We start from the raw sequence: 22544 nt of genomic DNA, 5'->3' as shown, positions 1-22544 counted from the left end.
CTGGCACTGGTGCTGGTTGTGGCGGTGGCGTTGGTTTTTTCCGTGTAATTTGTTTCAATCATTTTTGGTTGGTTTCTTGGTCTGTGCATAATTTTTGCCGTTTTTCTCTGGCTTATAATTAAACATTTAGACATTTAACTTCATTAAGTCCTATGTGGGGTCGTCTCTCTCTCCAATTCGAAAGCTTTTGGCGTGTTTCTGTTTCTGTTTCGCTTTTTCTTTTGATTTTGTTGGTTTTTGCTGCCAGCCTCGTGACGCCTAAGTGCTGCCTGTTGCCCAGGCAGGCAAACCTTCCTTCCCAATTAGGTGCCATCTTGGTTTTTGCTCTTTTGTGGCTCTCTTTGATGTGTGCCCAGAGTAGGAGGAGCAGCAGCTGGAAGAGCAACCATAAAGAAAGGACATCTTTGGATACCCTTTCCGAAGCATGGGGCATAAGGCAGAGTATACATATGGAAACTAATTAAGTGCGGTTTAATTGGAGTATCTTTGGAAAAATGTACTTCCATGTACCACATATAGAACCCTCTCTTATAAACCGTTCCCTTCCCTGCTGTAACAACCAGCTGCTCTTATTTACTATACCCTTCCGCAAATACCCTTCTGCAGTGCAAAAGCAATGGTAAGCAGCTGCTGCTATAAATTAGTCGTTCTCAGGTGTGAAAGGGAGAGACGGTACCAAAACCCGAAAGACCCTTTCCCACTCCCCCACACCCTCACTCACACCCCCGCCTAACATTAAATATGCAAAAATGCTGTCGTGTCAATCGAGTAAACTGTGTGGGTGACAGGCAGTGGGAAAGGGATAGCCAGAGGGAAAGGAAAAGGCAAAAAAAGCATAGGAATAGGGACAGAGCAGAGCTGCCTGTCAGAGCTTAGATTGGCACTCCTCTTCTAGCTCCCAAACTCGTTGGGGTTCATTCTAGTTCCGTTTTCTGTGTAATTAAATGGCAATGACTTGTCCAGCGGGAGGGGGCGATGGCTGGTGGCGAGTGGTGCTAGAAATTGCCAGGGAACCCAGTTGGCATTTGCCATTGTTTTTCATTGCTATCCCCTCCTCTGCTGTGTCTCTGTGTATCGACAGGCCAATAGTTGTTCAATATTTGTGGTGTTCTATGTTCTGGTTCTGTCCGGCATTAGGGTGCCTCAAGCTGCGGTCAATGAATATTCCAAAAGGAATTATTTTAAACTAAATGGGAATTTTAAGTGCACTTCTCTTTGGCATTTAACTTTGAGTAAATGCGAATGTCTTGTGCAGTTGCACTTCATTTAAAAGTGAATTATTCAACATACTCTAACTGAAATAATTCTCAATCAATTTCCTATCGAATTTCATTCAATTTATGAGTTTCCCTTTGACAGCTTTCAATGAAATCTCCCGTGTCCATCAACCATTATTTATAATCTGTTGAAATCATAATTCCCCCGCCATCAGACACTCCGTCATTTCCCTTTCCCCACTTTTCGGCTCTTCTCTTTGTGGACTGTTCTCTAAGCTGTGCGCTCAAGTCTCCTCGACACATTCTTGGCACTCCGACACAGAAATCTCTCCGCCCAGGAATGTCACTCAAAATATGTGACATCTTTCTCTCGCAAAAGCAATGAAGCATGAAGCACCCTGTGCTGCTGGTGCTGCTGGTGCTGCTGCTGCAATTCCCGTTCTCATTGCCTGTGCCCGTGCTCGGGCTTTCAGAGTATTGCTATTTTAAAATGCAAATATGTCGTGCATGTTGATATGTTTTCTGTTTCTGTGTGGCAGCATTACAAAATAAAAGACTACATAACAAATAAATACCAAATGTGTCCCTGAGCGACGCTCGAGAGCGATCCAACGATGGTTGCTGCTGCTGCCGCTGCTGCTGCTGTCGTTGCCTGTTTGACTGCTTATAACTGAACTGGGCTATAATGCTGGCCATGGCTACGGCTATGGCTGATACGAGTATCTGTTATTAATTTATGTACAAAAACTGCAGCCACGACAACAGCATGGCTTTTGAGGTCGTTTTTTTGTGGGGCTGCCAGAAGGGGAGGGGCAGCAGCAGCCACAGCCACAGCAGCAGCAGCAGCAGCAGCAGAGGTTGAAAGGCATTCTGCATACACTTGCTAATTGCCGGCGCGTTAATTTATGTGGCGACTGTAAGCAATGGACAGGGAGTCCAAGCGGAGACGCAGAGATGTACGACCGGCTCGAACGATTGGCTTAATGCATTTGAGTCGATGCGCGGCATGCAACAATTATGGCTTTGGTCGCTGTGGCGGTGCCCCTGATGCGCTTATGGGGACTCCTTCGGCGACAATTAATAAACTTAATGGCAATTTAATGTAAAAGCAACTCCCAAAGAGACAGAAAGAGACAGCAGAGGAGCGTCTCTAGAGAGAGATAGAGGACACGAATATTTGTTTGTGCACGGAACTCTGATTTCAAAGAGTGTTCGGGCGGGCGGGCGCTTGGACTGTTCCCATGTTCAGCAACGGACCTTTTCCGTTCGTTTGTTTTCTCGTTATCGACACGACGACATGGTCATGGCTTTGTTTGTCCCCTGACTCCGCTCCTGTCTGGCTATGTAGAGATTTTTAAATAAATACAAAACGGAACTCAGCACCAGACCAATCCCGGCCGGAACCCCCACAACAATCAGACCATCATCGTCGGTCGTGTGCGTGCGTCTGGTCTGGCCTGGACGTCGCCACCGGGGCTTTATTATTTTAATAGAGTGTGCATAATATTTGAACAATTGGCCCGGCAGAGAGTATTCAACATTCGCAGCATTTGGCATTTGTCACGCCGCATTCAGGTCGGGTCTGGTCTAGCCCAAAAGGAAGTCTTTGAACAGATTTGAAAGGTATCGATATTGATTGGGGGATTGTGTCTGGTTTGAGCGGAAATCTTTGTTTTCCTCTCCAGTGTCTGCAGGGGAAATGTGTTTCTGATTGTTCTTTGGGCATTCCAAATGATTGTGCTGATGGAAAATGTGCACATAAAAGGTGAATTTTCGATTGGATTTGTGTCAGGAATATTTCACAATGAATCCAAATGAAATTTGCACAAATATTTGGATAGGTCTGTGTGCAGAAATCTCTGCATAAATATTTTTCTGGTATCAAGTGGGAAGGGTTCTACTCACAGTCGTTCCACATCTGCTGAGATCTTTCTGGGTATCTGGGTGAGTCCTCGGTGCGAGCAGTCGACGGTTAATCCGCTGCAGGAGCATACCCGCGGACAGCGGGCCTCCGTAATGACGCCGACACCGCCTCCGGGTATGTGAATGCCCACAGAGCCCAGGCCCCCGCTGGCGACGCTGGAACTGCCATAGCCGCCCATGGCATATGGCTCGGCGCCCACTGGCTGGATGGCATCATGGTGCAGGACCAGCAGCAGCAGGAGCAAAGGCAGGGTCCGAAATGGTGTGGGTGTGGGTGTGGATGTGGGTGCGGGTGGTGTTGTTGCTTTTGCTGATGCTGGTGATGGCAGCCTTGTCGTCGTCCTGGACGGCGGCGCCATTGTGGCACATTTAAGCAGCAGCGTGCGGCGTTTGTTCCTAATTGAAAGCGCCGTCGGATGCGTGGGCGGACGCCACTTTGTCAACACCAATCAAGCAATCGGATTTGGGTAAATATTTGCCCGGAAACGGAACGAAAGGATTGATGGGGGCACACGGCACTCTCACTCGCGCTTCACTTTATTGTAGAGTATCACTGTTTTTCCACTCTCTTTTGGATATTTTGGGGGCGGAGGCGGGATTAAACACACGCGCGCGCACTCCCCGGCGCTCACTTCTTTCTTGTTTTGTCGAGCGTTCTACGTGCGGCCTTCTCGAACGCGCTTCTTGACCGTAATGAAACCAGATGATGATGGAACAGAAGCAACGAGCAGAGAGCAGAGAGAAGCGAGCAGCGAGCAGCGAGTAACGAGTGGCAGAGACGCTCTTTCCCTTCCGCTCGAGAATGTAGGTAGATTCTTGGGTAGATCTAGGTAGTGGCAGCAGGAAATGCACTGTTCCTTTCGCTTTTGTCTAGTATCTTCTCTACTCCTATGTTGTATCTTTTCAGTTGCACTTGGCTGTCAGCAGTTGGCCTGTTGCCTCGGCAGCAACTTCATCATCATCAGCGGCAACATCATCGTCCCCGACAGTGGCAGCGGAGACCTGCTGCTGGGCGCATCTGCAACAAAACAAAAAAAGTTTAGAGGGAAAATGAGAAAATGTGTCGGTGGAAAATCATGAATTATCTATAAATTCGGCAAAGCCATCGCAGAGACAGGAAATTGCCACCGAGTCGGAGTATACATATATTTATTTCACTTAAATTCGTTATATACCGAGCATCAAGAAATCAAGTGGCCGGAAATTTATTTTCTCAACTGTCACACTCCAAAAGATCCAATGATATATTGGCCCAACCATTGAATTACTAGAGGGGCAGGGCACTGCCCCCCGTGCAACCCTTGGCACAGACAAACAGAAAACACACACAAACACACCTGTCCGCTAGGTAGGACTAGCGGTGGCAATCAGCTCGAGGGAACCCTACCATTATCATTATCTGATGTTTAGATAACATGTGTTTTCAGGCTTCCTTACCAATTTCTTTATAATCGCTAATTGTTGAGTGGTTTTTCCTTGAGGAATTGCTACAGAAATGCTGTACTTTCTCATGGCTACCTACATATGGTTATTATTATACTAAAAAGTGGTTGCAATATTTTCTTTCGTGTGAGAGAATGTGAAATTGTTGATTCATGGATCTCATTGGTTCCACGTTCTTGCGTTTCAAACATGTAAAACGTTCCATTCCTAACCTACCAGAACCAGAACTCTGCATAACCGCAGGCAATCATCTGCAATCTGACTTGCTCTGTGTACGCGTACGAGTCGTACATCTTAATTACTCCGATCCACAATCTACTTGAGATTGTCTTCCGCTTCCTCCTACAGACTCTTGCCCCTCGCCCGGAGACACAAATCATATTTAAGGGCACTTTGGCCCAATTAAATCTAGTGATTCTAATGATTCTACAACCCCTGCTTCGGCTTCAGCATCGGCATCGTCATCGTCATCGGCAACTGCATCTGCATTTCACTTTCTCTGTGCCCCCTTCCTTTTCTGTCCCTCTCAAGTGCCAGTCTTCATTGACTGTAGGAAAATTCGATCTATATTTGGCTCTGCGGTGGTCCCGGCTCTCTCTCTCTCTCTCTCTCTCTCTGCTCTTGTGTCGTGTGTTCTTAATTTGCAAATTGACATGTTAAATACAGTGGCTCCCCTTCTCCACGCTCACTTTGGTGGCTGGGCCTTCTCTTTCTGCCTGTATTCCCAAATTAATTGTTTAAATAAACATTTGGATAACTGACAGAAGCGATTGAGGCTGATTTCTGATTCTCAATCCAATTTCTGAGTATGAAATGTTCGGTTATTGGATAACTGGAGCCATCATCGGTCCGTACAGTCCCCCTTCAATCACTGTCCCGTCCCTCTCTCTCTCTATATATTTCTCTTAATCGACAATCAAGAGAAAACTCAATTGAATGTCAAATGTAATTTGAACAAGCTCTCAGTCCCAGTCCCGGTCCCAGTGCTCCCTTCTACCCCCCGATATGTGCCATGCGATAAAAATTCGAGTATGTACAGACACGCACACAAATACTCGTAATGCATATCATATCCATGGAACCTATCAAAAGCATGCACGAAGCTCGCACATATGAATATGTTTGGAGAAGGGCCTTTAATCAAAAATTTATCAGTCAACCAGCCCCCCTCTCGCTGCCTCTCCCACTGAAAAAGCTCTTTTACAGAGTAAGAAAATATTTTGTCGAACAGCAAAGGCATGCCTTCGCCTTTCACATCACGGAAATGTGTGTGCGGGTGGGAGGTGATGGTGCTATGATGGTGCTCAAGAGATGTAATCACTGCATTGTCACCCTGGATGGAGAGACGGTAGACTCTTGCCTTGAGGGCATCGCAGCCTCTGAAGGCTCTGCTCCTCGCTCTCTCTCTCTCTCTCTTATGGAACATAAATCAGTGAAATTCTATACATGCCACTGATTGTCTACTCTTTTGCTTGGTTGCTTGCTTGCTCTTCTGCTGCCTCCCCCTGAACACGAGCCTGAGCCGGAGAACCCCGCACGGCAACCCGACAACGAAACCCCTTCAAGCCAACAAATTCCATGGCAAATTCAATGCATGCCAATAACTCGTTCTTCTCGGAGCCTCAAAGAAGCACACAAAGAAGAGGCTAAGCATAAATGCATGGGAGGGGGGAACTGTGTGTAAAAGATACATAGCCTATGACTAGTCATCCGATGTGGATTAAATGTTTCCCATTGATGAGAAAATGAAAAATCATAAATGAAACTTTGAACTAAAAGTGCAAAATAATACTCGAAATTCAATTTGGATTTATTTTGCTAAGACTATTTGAAGCTCTTTGGTCTTTTGTCATAACAAAAATCGAATTTCTGTTGGATTTCTGCTGTGCGGAGAGCGGAGACTAATAGCTGGGTGGCAACGCCTTGATCCTGATTTGTGTCAAATTGTGATTCAAAAAGTTTAAAATTGATAAATTAATTAATTTCTTAAGAGATTTACTGAGGAGAGAGTGGAGCGTAATGCAATATTCTGGCATTATTCTGTGTAATTGTATAGTCTTTTGCCATAACTTAGGAGCAGAGCAAACACAGATGAAACCAGACCTAATGCAATCCTTGTACCAACAAACCGGACAGACGCCCACACAAACAGAGCCACACACATGGACCCTGCCTCTACCCCTTCACCAATGCTCCTTTTCCCTACGCTATGGGGTGGCTGCCATTTGGTCTGACATTAAGAGATAACACGCCAAAAATAAAAGTGAAAGAGTGAGACATTTGGACAAACAAAACGAGTGACAGTGGGACGGATGGAATGTCATCTGCTTCGCTTCTTAATGACGCGACCTCATACCGCGGTCTAAGAGTGGCCTCAGATTTATGGTACATGTCTCTATCTCCCTGGCTAGCGCCTGGAGGGAGGGAGGCTCCAACGCGTCTCTTGTGGATTTTCCAATAAATTACGCTTAAGTATGCTCTTAATTCAAATAAATCCAAGTTGTGCGCCACCAGTGAGGAGTTGGGGGAACCCTCAAGTGATTTGTTTTTTTGAGGCTTACATGAATAGACAGAGAGAGAGAGGGAGAGTGTGGTGGGTGGCAGAGTGCAAATCTCTTGGGGAAAACGTAGCTGGACTTCTGCCTATCTGTCTCTCCCCCTCTCTCAGTGTGTTTGTCCATTGCCTATGACATGTGTCAAAATGGTGTCTTCCTCTCTCACTCACTCTTTGTCTCTTTGGCAGATAAGCCATATACAGTTATCAAAGTTCGCTGCGGTACAGAAGATGAGGGGGGGAGGGGAGTGGATGAGCGGATTAGGCCCGGAGACAAGTCAAACATGCCAACTTGGCGTAAATGTTGAGCCTTAATCAATGAACCAACCACAATAAATAAGAAAATAAGAGGAAAGAGAAAGAAAACTGTTGACAAAGCAGAAAACAGAAAAAACAAAGTGCAAACAATCAATATGAGATTGGGAATTGAGACGGGAACACTCTGCACACTCCCGCCTGGCCCCCACAGTTCCAATTCCGAAAAACTATTCAAGATGTTCCCCCCAAAAAATAACAGAAAAGCAAACAGGTTCCAATCAGCTTTTATTTATAGAAATTCGTACTATGAACAGACACCCTTCCTTCACAGAACCTCAATTAGTGGCTCAAGTATCCCACAATTATGGATCTATAAAATGCGTGTGTGTGTGTGTGTGTGTGGGTGTGGGGAGGGAAATGATATAAAACAGAAATGAAATACGAATTTATAATTACTATAGAGAGATCTTCGAAGTTGATTATCCATAAAGGGGAGTCAAAGATATCATTTACAGGCTGAATAGAACAGGAAATATCTGTCAAAATAGATAAGTGAAAAATTGTTTAAAGATCCAATGATGATGGTTCTTTGCTTTGGAATTTTATATTTGTTATAAATCAGGAGAGTATCTTGCCGCATTTCCTTCTCAGCGACTGTTGCATTCGTGCTCTGGCATTTCCTGAGCTTCTTCAGCTTCTTCTGCTTCTGCTTCTCTCTTTCTGTTTCTCTTTCCACTTGCAAAGTATGTGGGATGAGAAGTAAAAGGGAAATCAAAGGAGTGAGCCCCTGAGAAGCGTGGTCAATTCTCAATGAATTGTATTACGGAATAATACAGAAAATAAATAAAAGGGGGAGAGCAAATGTCTGGACTCCAATTCGATGGAGGCTGCTAGCAAGCTGCTTGTCCGAGCCGAGCCGGAAGTGTCGCATACTTTTACGGATACACCGGCTTAATTATGCGCATAAAATGTAAGAACATCAGCCCAGAGAGTGAAGGAGGAGCAGGCAGGAAGAGAAGGAGCATTGCTGGGCATGAAATGACAAAACACAAACATTAATTGCTCCACATTCACATCAGACATCAGCAGCGGCGGCGGCGGCGGCGGCGGCGGGGAAAGAAATGAATGGAACAAGAGGGAAAGATGAATGTACATATGTACATACATATGCAGGGGCGGACCAACGTCTGCCGTTGTCCCACAGGAGTTGAAATGAAAAGAAAGTAGCAACAACAGTACAACAGAATGTGCACTGGGAGAAAATCTAACTCAAGAGAGTTTCAATTTGTTTGCCATTAAAGGAGATTATCCAAGAAACAACGCTGGACAAATATAAGCTTTACCGTTGAAAGCTTTAAGCTTTCTACCACACATATCTATGTGATCTTCCTCTGCGCCTAGTTCCAGCCTTAGTCAAGGTCAAGCGCGTTCCCGACTCTCTCTCTCTCCCACAATATCTCTCTCAAGCTTTCTCTCTGCTCAAGAAATCGTAAGCTCCTGCTGGTCTTTGCTTGCTATTGCTTTCCCTTTTCTTCTTCAGATGCACATGCACATGCCATGCCCTGCCCTGCCCTACCCTGCCTATGCTTTTCTTGGAGTGTAATCAGTGCGACTTCCATGCAGAGAGCGGCGGCTTATAATTTATTAATCTATGCATAGAGCCCCCAACAAATACTCGGTGCTCTTAATTCCCGCTACCATTCCCCCGCCTTGGCTTTCCCCTCACTCTCCTCCACCCAAATGGTGGAAGGTGTCGTCAGGCAGTTCGTCCCTCCGTCTGTCTGCCTGTCAGAGAGTGCTCTGTCGAGTGGCGGTGGGGAGGGGAGGGGTGCAGAGTGAATGTGTATGGAGTTCAGCTGGAGGTGCGGGACAGGCCACTACATGTCACTTTAATCTCTTAGAAGTGTCACTTTTGCAGCTCTCCAAGTGTTGTTTGGGTTTTGTTTGGTCTGCCTGCTGCTGCTGCTGTTGGATTGCTGGATGAGGTCTATGTGTTGGATGCTGATGAAGGGGGTGCCCACTGCAGAGTGTGGAGCATGCGGGGGCGTGGCAAACAATGTGCTGTTATAGTTGAATTTGAATTTTCATTTTGATAAGCAACAAAAAGGCATAATAACACATCCAATTGCATATGTTCGAGTCTATGGGGAGATGGAGACGCTGCCCGGAATGGTCCAATCCAAGGCAAAACCTTATGGTAATGAAGTGTGGCAGCTGTTTTTGAGTGGAATTTGAATAATACGAGTGCCGACCCTCCTCTGATTTACATTTGATACAGAGGCACAGAGACGCAGAGCGATGGCAGGGCAGGCCCAGGGAGACTCACTTGAACAATCAAATTCAATTTGTGCCTCGGCATTCTCATTCACATTCAGATTCATTTTCATTTTCATTTTCAGATTCAGATTCGTTTTCGGGTCCCCAAAACAAGTGATCAAGTGTAGGACCACACTCTTCCATCATCAAACATATTTAAGTCTCCTTTTAAGCTGTGTTTTAGTTGATTTGGGAATTTACTTTTTGATGCACTGCAAGTGGGAGTAATTACTGATTAGGCAGGAAAGTATATAGAAATAAAGTCTACTTATTCACATGATTCAAAGATGAATCCATTGATAAGATCAATATCGAATCGCTGTATCCTAGAGCTGTCATGGAAAGCAACCATTTGCTAGGGTATCCCAGTGTTCGGCCAACAAACGATCAAGCGTAGATCCCACTCTTCGGATCATCTCTCCCTCTTGTCGCTGGCTTATGCGCAGATTATGCTCTATTTGATTTAGGCTTGGATTTCTGTATCTTTTTTTGTTCTGTGGGTTTGTATTATTACAATGGCGCCACAAGTGCCCCGTGTGCGTAATCTTTATTTTACTGATATTTATCTCAATCTGTGGGTGTGTGTGTGGGGGCCTCTCCTCGCATCATTTTTATCATATCATCATCATCATCAGCACCTCTCCATCATCATCTTGAGCATCGAAATAGACAAATACAAAGCTCTGGCATTATTTAATTTCTGTCTTTCTCGTGCCGCTGTATGATTTTTCGTTTTTGTGGCTCAGGTTTCCACTTGTTTTCGAGGTTAACAAAATAAATTACATTAAAAAACACACTGACACACACACACACACAGATGCGGCTCGACAAATACATGCATATGGATTCCATGTAAAGTTGTAAAATGTTTCACAAAATCATAAAAACTAAAAGGGCGAAAGACACAGGGCGGCGCACAGGGCGTGTGCTATGTCCAATCCCCATCCCAGTTTCAGTTTCAGTTTCAGTTCCAGTTCCAGTCCCGATCCCAATCCCAGGTGCTGCATGCAGTTTCTGCTTTTGTTTTCCGCATTTTCGGGTCAGGTACGAGTTTTTCTCCGTCACTGAAAGCCTTCGCATTGTTCTTGCCACACGAGAGAGTTGTGAAATATGTTGCATGCTGCATGCTGCATGCTGCATCACGGGGATTAGGACAGGTACGACGCTACGGTGCGGGTTGTAAATCTCTCCACCAGCCACGAGAGTCGCCTCTAAAGTCAAAAGGTTGGACGAACCAACAAGAAATGAGCAAAACCTACAAATGAACATGAAGGAGATTTCCCTGGGAGAGTTCTGGCAATTATTATCACACAAATAAAAACCAATTTCCATCCGCAAAATAAAGATCTTAATCCAAAAACCAATGAGCTGTAAGAGAAATATGATTTTTATGAAGTTTCCTAGTGTAATCCATAATAATAGCTTTTGTTCCATTTTCTGCACAAACATAGCCTCAAACTCCGCAGGAAATCCCCAAATCTCTTTAATGAACATCAAAACTCATCTAGTCATAACAATAAAACCCCATCAAATGGTTCATATTTGGCCAGAAATAACGACAAATATCATAAACGAAAGAAAAACATAAATTAAACATAACCTCAAACGACTGTCGCTGCTGTACTGTCGCCCAACATGTGTTTGGCTAATAAAAGACAAGCTTAGGCCATAAATCACGACATTCACGTTATTAATTCGACTCCTTGGCACAAGGGGGAGTGAAGGAGTCCTTCGAGGAGTCCTCCCAAAACAAATAATAAAGTGCTCTATTAAAATAGCGCCAGTCATAAGCTGAATCTGAAAAACAAACCCATCAAACCACCCGTCGGGGCTGTGATGGTGGACTTGGATCGATATCATCGTGAAAGTTCAGTTCACTCCCCTTAGAGTCCTGTATCTGCCCAAGATGGACATATTTGTTGGTCTCCATTCTTTATCGAGTAAATATGTGTATTTCTGGAGGTACTGTTCACTTGGATGTTCACTTTTAGTGGCTCATATTTAATGTAAAATAATGGACAACCTAAATTAGATTTTTTCAACATCAACACAAATATTAAATGGAAATTTCTTTGGTCTGTCCTGTGCTGTTCCCCCCTGCTCCTTTAAAGCCTCCCCCACCCACCTTATAGACCAACTCCTCCTCCACTCGCCTCCATGCCAAAATCCACCAACTGACGCACTCGCATCGTATCAAATTTCATGGCCCTCTGTGCGGGCGAGTGGTAGTGAATGTGAATGTGAATGTGAATGTGAATGCCTGAATGACTGTGAGTGTATTCGTTTCTTCTTTTTCTCTCTTACTCTCGTCGTTCGTCGCGTGTTGATGACAGATTTCTGCTGTCGTCGTTGCGTCTGTCGCTCTGTCTCGTTTGTCGTTTCATTTTCGTTTCGTTGAGAGTCATTTTTACTCATTTATTGTCAACGTTAGTGCGTCAGCGTGAGTGTATGGGCGGTATGGCTGTATGGGTGTGAGTATGAGTGTGTATCCTTACAAGTACTTTCGTGGCACTGCAGGCGGTAGGGCAGTCTCGTCTCGTCCCGTCCCGTCCCGACCATCCATTTCCATTCCCTGGGTATTGATTCCACTTCCATTCTGCCACACAGCGGGTACACCGCTCCGTCAGTCAATTGACATGACTCAACAGCAGGCAAACGAGCCAGAGCTCTACAGCTGTCACGTTGCAACAGCTTTGATACCCTTTAATATTGATGAGATGTTACATACACATTTACACCAAATATTCAGAATAAATCCCACATTTGGCATAGAAAAAACGAACATAACTCTACTCCATTTAGGGATTGGAAAAAACCATAAGAGTGGATCCAATTTACAGTCTATCAAACTCCAAAAAGTATCTGCAGTTTGGCTTTCCCAGAAATTACATTGACTTTACTTCCTTTCTTATTAAATATTTAAAAGCTCTCTGGCCTTTGTTCCTCCAACTGACTGGCAAATACTTAATAATTTCATTTCTTGAGCCGCAGCACCGCAGGCAGCCATCGACGCGACTGTCGTAATTCATTCTGGAGTGGCTCTGAGTTCCTTTTTGACAAACTGCACGCACAGCGGCAAACTTTAAAATGATGGCTCGTTGCATTTTAAATACAAATTATATGGTTACAAATATCGGAGAGCGACGATTATATCCAGGCATTCATTCGTACAGCTCTGACTCATGGCAGGGGCATGAGGAACAAGTGGGTCAGGTAAGACAATGAATGGTCATTAACCGCCGCCCTTCGTCTCGGTCTCTCTCTCTCTCTCTGCCCTGCTGTGCCGTGAGAACTTCAGGAAATACTCCTACGGAGTCCTGTGGCAATGGCCGGAGGGTTGCTGGAACAAAACACTTGAACTTCTTTTTTGGGGTGACTTCTTGGAGATGGTTCTTAGAATGCTCTTGCGGAAGCAGTCAAGTGGACAAACACCTTACCCTGCACACGGCCGTGGCAAACGCGGAATGCAATGCTGGAAATTCCTACATTTGTGACCCCATTTGAGCGTTGAACCCAACATCTGAGAGGGTGTGATCCGACTCTGTTGCTGTCTTTTGGGGGGTATTACCCAACTATACCTCGGACACGTATGTTTTCTATCCAAAAGAGCAGCCAAGAGATGAGCCCAATTGAAATGGTGACCCCGTTTGACCCTCTAATTGGTGACACGTCAAGCAGACGTGGAATTTCTTAATATTTACTTATGCCTGTAATGCCTTTAATCTATAAGGGTGGTCTGTCCACCACAAATCTTCTTTCATAATGCTGAAATTTGTTATGGGAAAGTGCCAACAGATGCCTGATTTTCTTGCTAAAAACCATAACCAAACTCGAGTAAACCTTAAGCACACCTCGCAGTCACGTTGCAGGTGCTGTAGCTACATAAATACATAGAGAAACCCACTGAGTGGCGTCTGCTTGGACATGGTTATCAAAAGGGAAACCTAGCGAATAGTAGGGAGTGCCCTGGTGCCCCGTTGCCGGACAATGGCAAATGGCAGAAGAATAGAGCCAAAAGGTATACATAATATGACAATTGTTGTAGCGATGGGATAGAGAGCAGCAATGCAATGGGCCTACCATATGCGGTTTTTGTACCTGCTCGTAATGATGGGAAATGTGAAATGAAAAAGCAGATTCCCAGATAGCTGCAGGTGAAGTTTTCACTCAACTTATGGCCAGAGGATAATTGCTTTGGACAGCACCTCAATGATCCCAAGAGAAACAGCAGCAGCAGCAGCAGCAGCAGCAGCCGCAAAAGCTTTAGTGGATTGGGGATTAGAAGTTTTGCTTCAAGTTTAGAAGTTCTTTAACGCCTCCGCCTCCCTCTTTAAAGAGGGTTGCTTGCTGTCCAGCTCGCCGCTTTAGTGTTGAGTCTATTTGCAGAGTCTGGTGGTGGTGCTGCTGCTGCTGCTGCTATCCATCCATTCAGCTAACACTCATTTAAGGTTGAAGCCCCTCTGCTACTTATTCGAGGAATGCCAGAAGTCCGCAAGTCTGCAGTGCCATGTCGCATATATGCAATGGCTGGCTGGCTGCTGGCTGCTGCTGCTCGTTCCTCTCCTGCCACTGATTCGAGCAAATATTTGCAAATTTACATTGGACTCTCTCTCTCTCTCTCTCTCTCTCTCTCTCTAGCGCGCGTGTGTAACCCCGGGGCATGGACCGTAACGACGACCTCCAGGGCAGTGCAGGGCAGTGCAGGTCCAGGTCTAGTACTGTGTAGGGCAGGGACACGCTGGCATTAGCGACAACTCTCGTCGAGTGGCACTTAATGAGCAACGACTGCTGTTGGAGCTGCAACATTACGTTGCTGCTGTGGCTGCTACTGGTACTGCATCTGCCACTGCCACTGCCACTGCAGTGGCCCGCATGACACCAGTGGGGCAGAGCGAGACAATCAAGTTTCAAGTTGAAGTTATGCACGATGGCCATGCAATTGGCGTGGCAGCAACAGCAGCGAGGAGGAGGAGGCAGGCAGCATCTGTAGCAGCAGCAGCAGCAGCTCTAGCACTAGTAAAAATCTATCTTACGGATGCGGACGACTTTTGTTGCCTGAGTACGCGATGCGCTGGTCGTTCGTTTTTCGTTTCGCTTTGCTGTTTTTGCCACAGATTCTTCTGTTGCTGCTGCTGCTGCTGCCGCTGCCGCTACTTGTTTAGCATTGCAGTAATTTTACTTGATTTGTTGAAGCTGACATGTACAAGGGGGCACCACACATACAGATACAAATGCACACACTGTCAGAAATGACCCATGGAGTCCACTTTTCCTATGGATTTTATTGCAAAAGAAAGCTTTGAGATTCAGCAAATGATAGCAATTAATTAAAAGAAAATCTGTTACATCCCACAGGAAAACTCTTCAATTTATATCCCAATCTTCACCTCACTCTAGCTCTCCCATTTCTTTCAGTGCAGACCCCTGCTGGAACACACATCGAAAGAGAGAGGGAGTTACACCATCTATGAAGCTCCGCCGTATCCCCGGATGACAAATGTGCCGCTGCCATGTAATCGCATTAAACGTTCGGCTGCAGCACCCCGCTGCCCGCCGCAGCACTCCATCTCCATTCATCCGTTCACCACCCCGAGTGTCCGTTGCATATGTTGCGCTCATTAAATTGGTATTTATAATAGCCATGGCCAAATCGCCTTACATTTAGCCACGCCCCCAGCCCCTCACGAGGCTTAGTGTGGTGGAGCCCAACAATGATGATGGTAATCATCATCATTTTTCGGCAGAACCCCGCCTCGCCCGCTCCTAAATGTTAGAAATAATCGGAGGAGCCTGAAATTGACAATCGACGGTGGGGCCTGTTGCCTGTTGTCTGTTGTCTGTTGTCTGTGTCTCGCTAGCCGCCTGCCTCTTGCCACTGTTCGATCCATGAAAATTGTGAAATTAATTAATTTTTCGCACAACTTTCGAGCGCTAAAACGAGAGAGTTGCAGGAGGCATATGCTTGGTGCTGGGTGCTGGGTGCTGATGTTGGGTAACTCGTTCTGTGCGTTGATTGCCGCTGCGCTGCGGTCGCTGTGGTCGCCTGCTCGAAAGGGGTTGCCCCATTTTCCGGTGAGCAGTGAGTGAGTGGTGGCCAGCAAAAAAGAGGCAAAAGCCATTGAAGCCCAACCCAAGCACCGCTCCACGTTTTAACATTTCTCGTACATGCAAGTGACAAGGCAATATCCGTCACGCAAACAGCAGCAGGAGGAAGGAGGAAGGAGGCACGGGGCACGTTGCACGTGGCAGAGTCCACACTCTGACCAGCAACAACAATGGAAATCTAGCTACAATGGCAAGCATTGCAGATATTTTTGAAAGATATATGGATCAGAAAATGTTGAAAAAGTGTCATAAAAATCCAAAATTTAAATCGAATTAATTTAAAACCAAAAAGGTGCAATTTTTAACTGATAATTCTTCGTAAGTGCTCATAGATTGTCCAAATATAATAACGTATGCAAATATCTACACAAAAGTGTTCAATTTTCCGACAAAAGTTTCTTTCAATATTGTTACCTTATACTTCGAGTAAATAATGGTTCAAGTTTCCTCACATGCTCCAATTCGTGAAGAAAAGTTGTACAATTTGATGGTAATTAGAGCTGCAGAAGTTTTACTTTGAAGTCTTGGCTCTAATTGGCAGTCAAGTGAAAGCCGAGAACAAGTTTCAGCTCTGTTATTAATTAATTATGGAAGAAAGGAAAAGTTGTAGCCTAGTTATTAGCTATTCAAAAGAACTTTTCAATAGTTTTCTGAAGAATTTCTTACTCAACATATGCCGATGAAAATTGTAGGAAAATATTGTCAATATTGACTTGGGTAATTTCAGTCCTAATAAATCACATAATTTCTTATGAAACATTATTCCTGGCTAAATAATACGGTAATCCAATAATCAAATACATCTGTTCTACCCCAATGGATATCCAATAAATCCCATATGCCTTCCCGCTCATAAAGCCACATGCGGCAACATTGACATAATGATTGCATCATTTGGTGGCGGGCTGACTCTCACTGACTGACTTGTCGCATATGCATTTATCCGAAACGACTACGACGATTACCTAAATGACACAATCGATAAGTTGTGGCCAACATCTGGGCGCAGTATTTTCACCGTTAATGTATGTAAATGTAATGCAAATTGCGGCAGCGAGATCAAACCCCGAAATTATTGACCATTAAAATGGCAATTGTAGCCACTGTGCTGTGCATTGGTAGGACTGAGTATTGGCGGGGTCCTGTGTGACGACGACGCTTTGGCAAAAAATTATTATTCATCGCTTGTACACCACAACAGAGCAGAGCAGTTGGCGTCGCTGTTTGCTGTTTGCTGTTTGCTGTTTCTGTTGCTGTTTGCTGGCGCTGCCGCAGCTGGCGTACGAGTTAATTACGGTCCATTAGACTGCACAAGGGGTGTTTATTACCACATCAGTGGGCGCCGCCACCAACGCCATTTCAGACATCAGCGACAGGACAACAGGGACATCAGCTCAGCGGAATATGCATACTTGTACATACATAAACTAGAAATCGCTAGGAAGAGCGACAGAGAGAGAGAGAGCCAAAGCTGGTCGAGTGTGCGACTGCGACCGCTTGAAATCGCTGGACACGAAATCAGTTAGAAAATCTGCTTTGACATGGAAATGGAAATCCGCTCGAAGCGGGCAAAAATCAACTCTGACAAACAGCCAGAGTCCTGGCTTTTGTTCTGGTTTATTTCCCCATGGCTGATCCATTAGTCCCCCCACCGTCCAGTGTTGGGTTCGACGCACTTTTGTGCGTGCCTTGGGATACCCTTTTCGTTGCGGCTTGTGCTAGGCAGGGTATGATGTAGTCAGCTAGAGTACAGCTATGAGAGCAAGGTAATTTTACAAGTCTATGGTAAGTAAGCTACTGTCTTTCAGTATGAACTAATTCTCAAAGACTTACATCTCACAGTCGGCTTTATGAATTACTTAAATACTTTTATGGCTTCCCCCGATCAATAGGTGTCATCTAGTCGTTAGATCAACTAACCTTTAACTACCTGAGCTGTAGAACCTGCTGTGTACTTTGTTGTTGAGTTTTGTTGCCTTTCTTTTGTAGCTTTAATTAGGACGAATGTCGCCCGCTCGAAACGACAACAACATGATTTGGAAACAAGAATCAGAGTTTAGATTGTTCTCTCTCTTTCCTCTTCTCTCCCTCTCCCTCTCCCTCCCTCGCGTCCACTATCTGGCGACAAAAATTTATTAAAATATTACGGTAGGTTGGGCAGTCACTCATGGGTTCCGTTTGCTGCGTTGTTGCTCTTCACGGCACACAAACTTTTTCTTTTCTCCTGCGAAAGGAAGCGAGTAAGAGAGAGCGCAAATATTTTCAACAAATTTAGAAGAGCGGAAATTGCAAAGCATTCAAAGCGAGTCGCAGAAGTCGAGTTATTTGTGCAGGGTAAAAACTTTGCCCTTCATGTTAGAGGGAGTGGGTGAATTGGTGGGTGGATTGGGGTTGCTGCTTTAACTTGGATTCGGTATTGCAGCGTCGACACAAAACACTAGAAGAAACGTTGACTAAAGTTGAGTGCCACTGGTGCGCTAAATACCCTTTTCCACATGCAGCATTTCAGTGGTCTACTCCCATTTTGATTAAATATTCTTGAGAGTGCTGAAACTTGATTGAGGTCTCTGTCGAAAGAGAATGTTTCATTGCGTACTGTGTATCAAAGGCTAACAAAAACCGTATGACTTCTCTACAGGGTAACAGAAAAAAAGTATGGTATAAAGTTCCCGTTGTTTACATAACAAAAGCTGTGCGCGGGAGTGGAATGGGATGGGATGATGGGTTGCCTGTCAATTTGTGCATTGGAATTCAACAACATTTCGTAGTCCAGTTCGTTGAGTATGGCAGGGGCCAGAGAGGGTGGCAGGGTCAGGGTAGAACACATATAAATTGAAGTTTTATTGTTGCTGCGCCTCTGTCATTGGTGCTCTGTCGCTGTCGCTGCCGCTGCTGCTGGCTATGCTGCCACTGCCGGAGGCCATAAACAAAGTAATTAAATGCAAAATTCAGGCAGCAGCAGCAAATCCCCAGACGGCGAGAACAACAAAAGCTGAAGCCAAATGCAATTAAACAGTTGAAGAAAAACCGATTCTTTTTAGGCGTTCTTCTGTCTCTCCCTCCCCTCTCTTTACAATCCTTACTGTCTCTGCTTTTTTTCACATGTGCCGACCCCCAAGGCAACAAAGCAAAAGCCAAAAGCAAGCGCAAAATCAAAAGCAAGGAACCACAAAAAAAAGAAGCAAATCTGCAAATAAACAGACATTTGCTGCTGCCGGCAATGTCGATGCAGACGCTGACGCTAATTGAAGCAGCGCAGCTGCGCTGTCAGCGTCAGCCGTTGACCGTTTCCACGTTTCTCTTGGATAGATATGGTGAAGGGAGGGAAGAGGGTGGGAAGTGTGTGTACATGATTTGATGGATGATCAGCAGGCACAAAGTGCATCGATGAAAGGTAGGCAGGTAGCTCTCTTGCTCTCTTTGGTTGCCTAGTTGCTCTGACACGGGTACCCTATACTACCATATATTAAACATACCATGAGCGCATATAATAATGAGTACTCCAGAGAGCGTATCAATCGAAATGGTAAACTCAAAGACAAAGACAAAGACACTCAAAGCTCACTGCCCACCTGGCACACATACAAACAAGCAGAAGATTCCCATTCCCAAATCGCCTTCTCTTCTACTTCTACTTTTTCTTTGACTTTTTTCTTGTTTTTCCGTTCGCCTCTTAATTGGCAAAAAGTGACAAGATTTTTCTTGTTTCATTTTGTAGTAGTTTATGTTGTTTTGCTTTTTTCAAATAGCATGTAAGTTTATTTGCTAAAGATGTGGGCAGGTGTGAAGACTTGGCAACAAACTCCCCACTGGAGGATGGGGCAGCAGGCAGAATGGTGAATGGTTAAACGCTAATGGAAATGCCGTCTAATTGCTGCAGGGAGGGGCAGAGGGAACAGCTAGGGAGGGGTAGCATGGGAGGCAGTTTAGTGTGTGAGCAACTTTGTTGGCTAAGTGTTTCATAAATTTAAGAGTGCGCTGAGAGAGAGAGACAGAGAGTGGCAGCGCTAGAGCGGGTGGGGTGGGGTGAGAGAGAATGCTAAGCATAACATAATTAACCGCTACAATGGAAGACAGCGGACCCAGCCAACATTTAAGAATAATTGCAGCAAAGTGAAAAGTTCCCAGGAAAAATGCTCCAAAGTAAATGCATTCCCTCTTTAATGGAGCGGAATGGTCGGGATTTATGAGGGTAAATTGCTTTACAACTTTGGTAGCCAAGGAGTTATTGAAGGTATTTTCAAAGTATTTGATGGGAAAATCCTTAAGAATTTACAGATAAATGAGAGATAATGGAATTTCTAATATAAATCTAATAAAATAAAAGTATCTTGCATCTTCCCCAAAACTACTTAAGCGTCTCTAAAAAATTAAATATTCTCCACTTTGGTACTTTTAAAATTATTTAAAAGGTTTCCCAACATAATGATGCGACTCATCCATCAACTGTCTGTGGAATTGGGTTAGTTTTATCATTATCTATGTATACTTGCAGCGCAATGATATTTGTACCGATGGACTTCGCCTGAGAAACAAATTGCTTCGTAACATACCTGCAAAGAGATTAGAAAGGGAATATAACGATTAGTATTCTCATAAATCATTCAAAATATTTCACAACTTCAGGCCGAATACAGCAAAAATATTTTATGGGAAAGTGCGCACAGTTTTAGGGGAGAATATGAGGATTTAATCTCTCGAAAGAGCACATTCCTTACACCATTTTAAACGCATTCTAAGCCCTCTAAGCTCTGGGATCTGTTGCAGCCACAACAGAAGTCGAAAGGAAAATTGCTTAGCTTTTCAATTTTGCGTTTCGTTCCTGTTTTCGTTTTTGAGCATGAGCAGAGTGCAACAGTGCAGCAACAGGAGAGGTAAAGGCAGCAGCAGATAAATATAACGAACTCTCCGAGTTCGAGTTCCCGGAATGATTTAAATGCAAAGTGTACATTTTAACACGCGGCCTGTGCACTCCTCCTGCCGCTACTGGAGGCACCACCTTCTCTCCGACTCCAGCTCGACTCCGGCTGCAGTTCCTTCTTCCACATCACAGCCCAACCCATCCTTCATTTTTGCGTTTCCCCACCAGAGGTCCTCTCCTGCTTCATCAAGACATTGCCTGCCGCCAAATGAAGCAATTGCACATACAACCAGGCGGCAACAAGCGTGAAATGCCTTCATTTCCTGACGCACTTCCCAACGAATCGCGAATACTCTTTGCCAAGGAATTTTAAAATTATGATGGCTAATATATTCTCAATTAAAAACTCTGCACAAAAATTGTTCTAACGATTTGTATATAATTTCCAAAGGGTATTCTAGGAGTTAGGTTGGTTAATCCCTTTTTGCTGATTCAGGATGAATGCTGCTGCTGCTGCTGGTGGCGTCAGTCAGTGTGCGTTGCACAGGGCCTCTCCTCTGCCACTGCATCTGCACAGTGCCAGTACCCAGTGCCCAGTGCCAGTGCCAATGCCGATGCCGATGGAAGGCGACGCGCCAGTGCAACAACAAAACATAAATTCCAATGAAATAAGTTGATTTATGCTGTTGCGCGCGCCGTGAGCTGACAGCCACAGAACCCCAGCACCCGAGCACCCCACCCGTTAAAGTTGGGAGACCATCATCTGGTCGGTTCTTTTTGGTCTGGGGGTCCCTGGTCTCTGGTCTCTGGTCTCTCTCTGCTCATATGCCATATTTCTCATATAAACGACGATATATTTCTACTATATGTATATCTTGAGGAACATTTCTCTTTGCCGACCCAACTCCACCTCCTTCAACGCTGACGTGCGGCATGCAAGAGTCAAAAATAACTCTAAAAAAACTATGGAAAATGTATGTACTAGTGGTTGAGGCGTTGAGACTCATGTGCCAGGGTGGCAGGGGAGGGCAGGGGGGCGTGGCACTTGGCGTTGATTGAATTATATTTTGTGCACCGGATAGCATAAAAACCAAATGTGCGCCTACAATTTCTTATGGATGTGTTGCTGTGCCTTTGCCTTCGCCTTCGCCTTTCCCTTTTGCACAATCGAAAAGCTCAGCGGCAAGTTTCCTAGAGATGGTAGATAGTTGGGGACACGAATTGGGAGGCACGAGACGGGGAAGAAGTCAAATTTGTAATGGGAGTTGGTGGAACTTCTTTTATAGACAAATCTCAGTGGGTAAAGAACTCTTTGGGAACATAGTTTTTGGTACTCTATAGGCAAACACCAATGTGCCGCATCATTTTCCCTGACATGCCTGCGGTATTCTTCCATTAAAAATTACCCTCTAGTGTTCCCAAACTTTCGTCAGGTTCTCTGCCGGTTTCCATCTCTAATCTATGCATTACACGTGGCTGCCTCCCTTTCCATGCCCACGCCATGTTTTTAGGGCCTTTAATTTTATGAGCTTTTAACCCAAAACACAAACATAACCGCGGGCCAGCGCACGAGGGGAGAAATGGAGAGCGTTAGTCGAGCGGGTGGAAATCAGGGAGCTGCAAGTGTAAATCATGAAAATTATAAGCCATTTTAATTAGCTGCTGTTCTTGTGGGCCAGCAGTAGCAGCGGCAGTGGCAGCAGCAGCAGCCGAGACATCATCAGAAACACATTTCCCAGGCAGCGGCAGCAGATGATGAAATTTAGATGCTGCTTCTGCTGCTGTTGTTTCTCCTGCTGTTGAAAGCTATTTCCCTACAGCCTACACACACACTCATCATCATTGGAAATGGGAGAAGGAACTACAC

General features: G+C 45.0%; 1 protein-coding gene across 1 annotated transcript in view; it reads right to left on the bottom strand.

Moving 5' to 3' along the window:
- Nucleotides 1-22544, bottom strand: part of LOC117591526 (protein slit) — a 53944-nt gene that overhangs the window by 17661 nt on the left and 13739 nt on the right. The window contains 1 exon segment of the mRNA XM_034284854.1: nt 3123-4158. Within this exon segment, the coding sequence (XP_034140745.1) occupies nt 3123-3499 (377 nt within the window). The 5' untranslated portion in view covers nt 3500-4158.

The sequence above is a fragment of the Drosophila guanche genome, unplaced genomic scaffold (genome assembly GCF_900245975.1).
Source record: "Drosophila guanche unplaced genomic scaffold, DGUA_6, whole genome shotgun sequence".
Lineage (NCBI taxonomy): Eukaryota > Metazoa > Arthropoda > Insecta > Diptera > Drosophilidae > Drosophila > Drosophila guanche.
The sequence above is the reverse complement of the archived record's forward strand: the minus strand, read 5'-3'. Positions and strand labels throughout refer to the sequence as shown.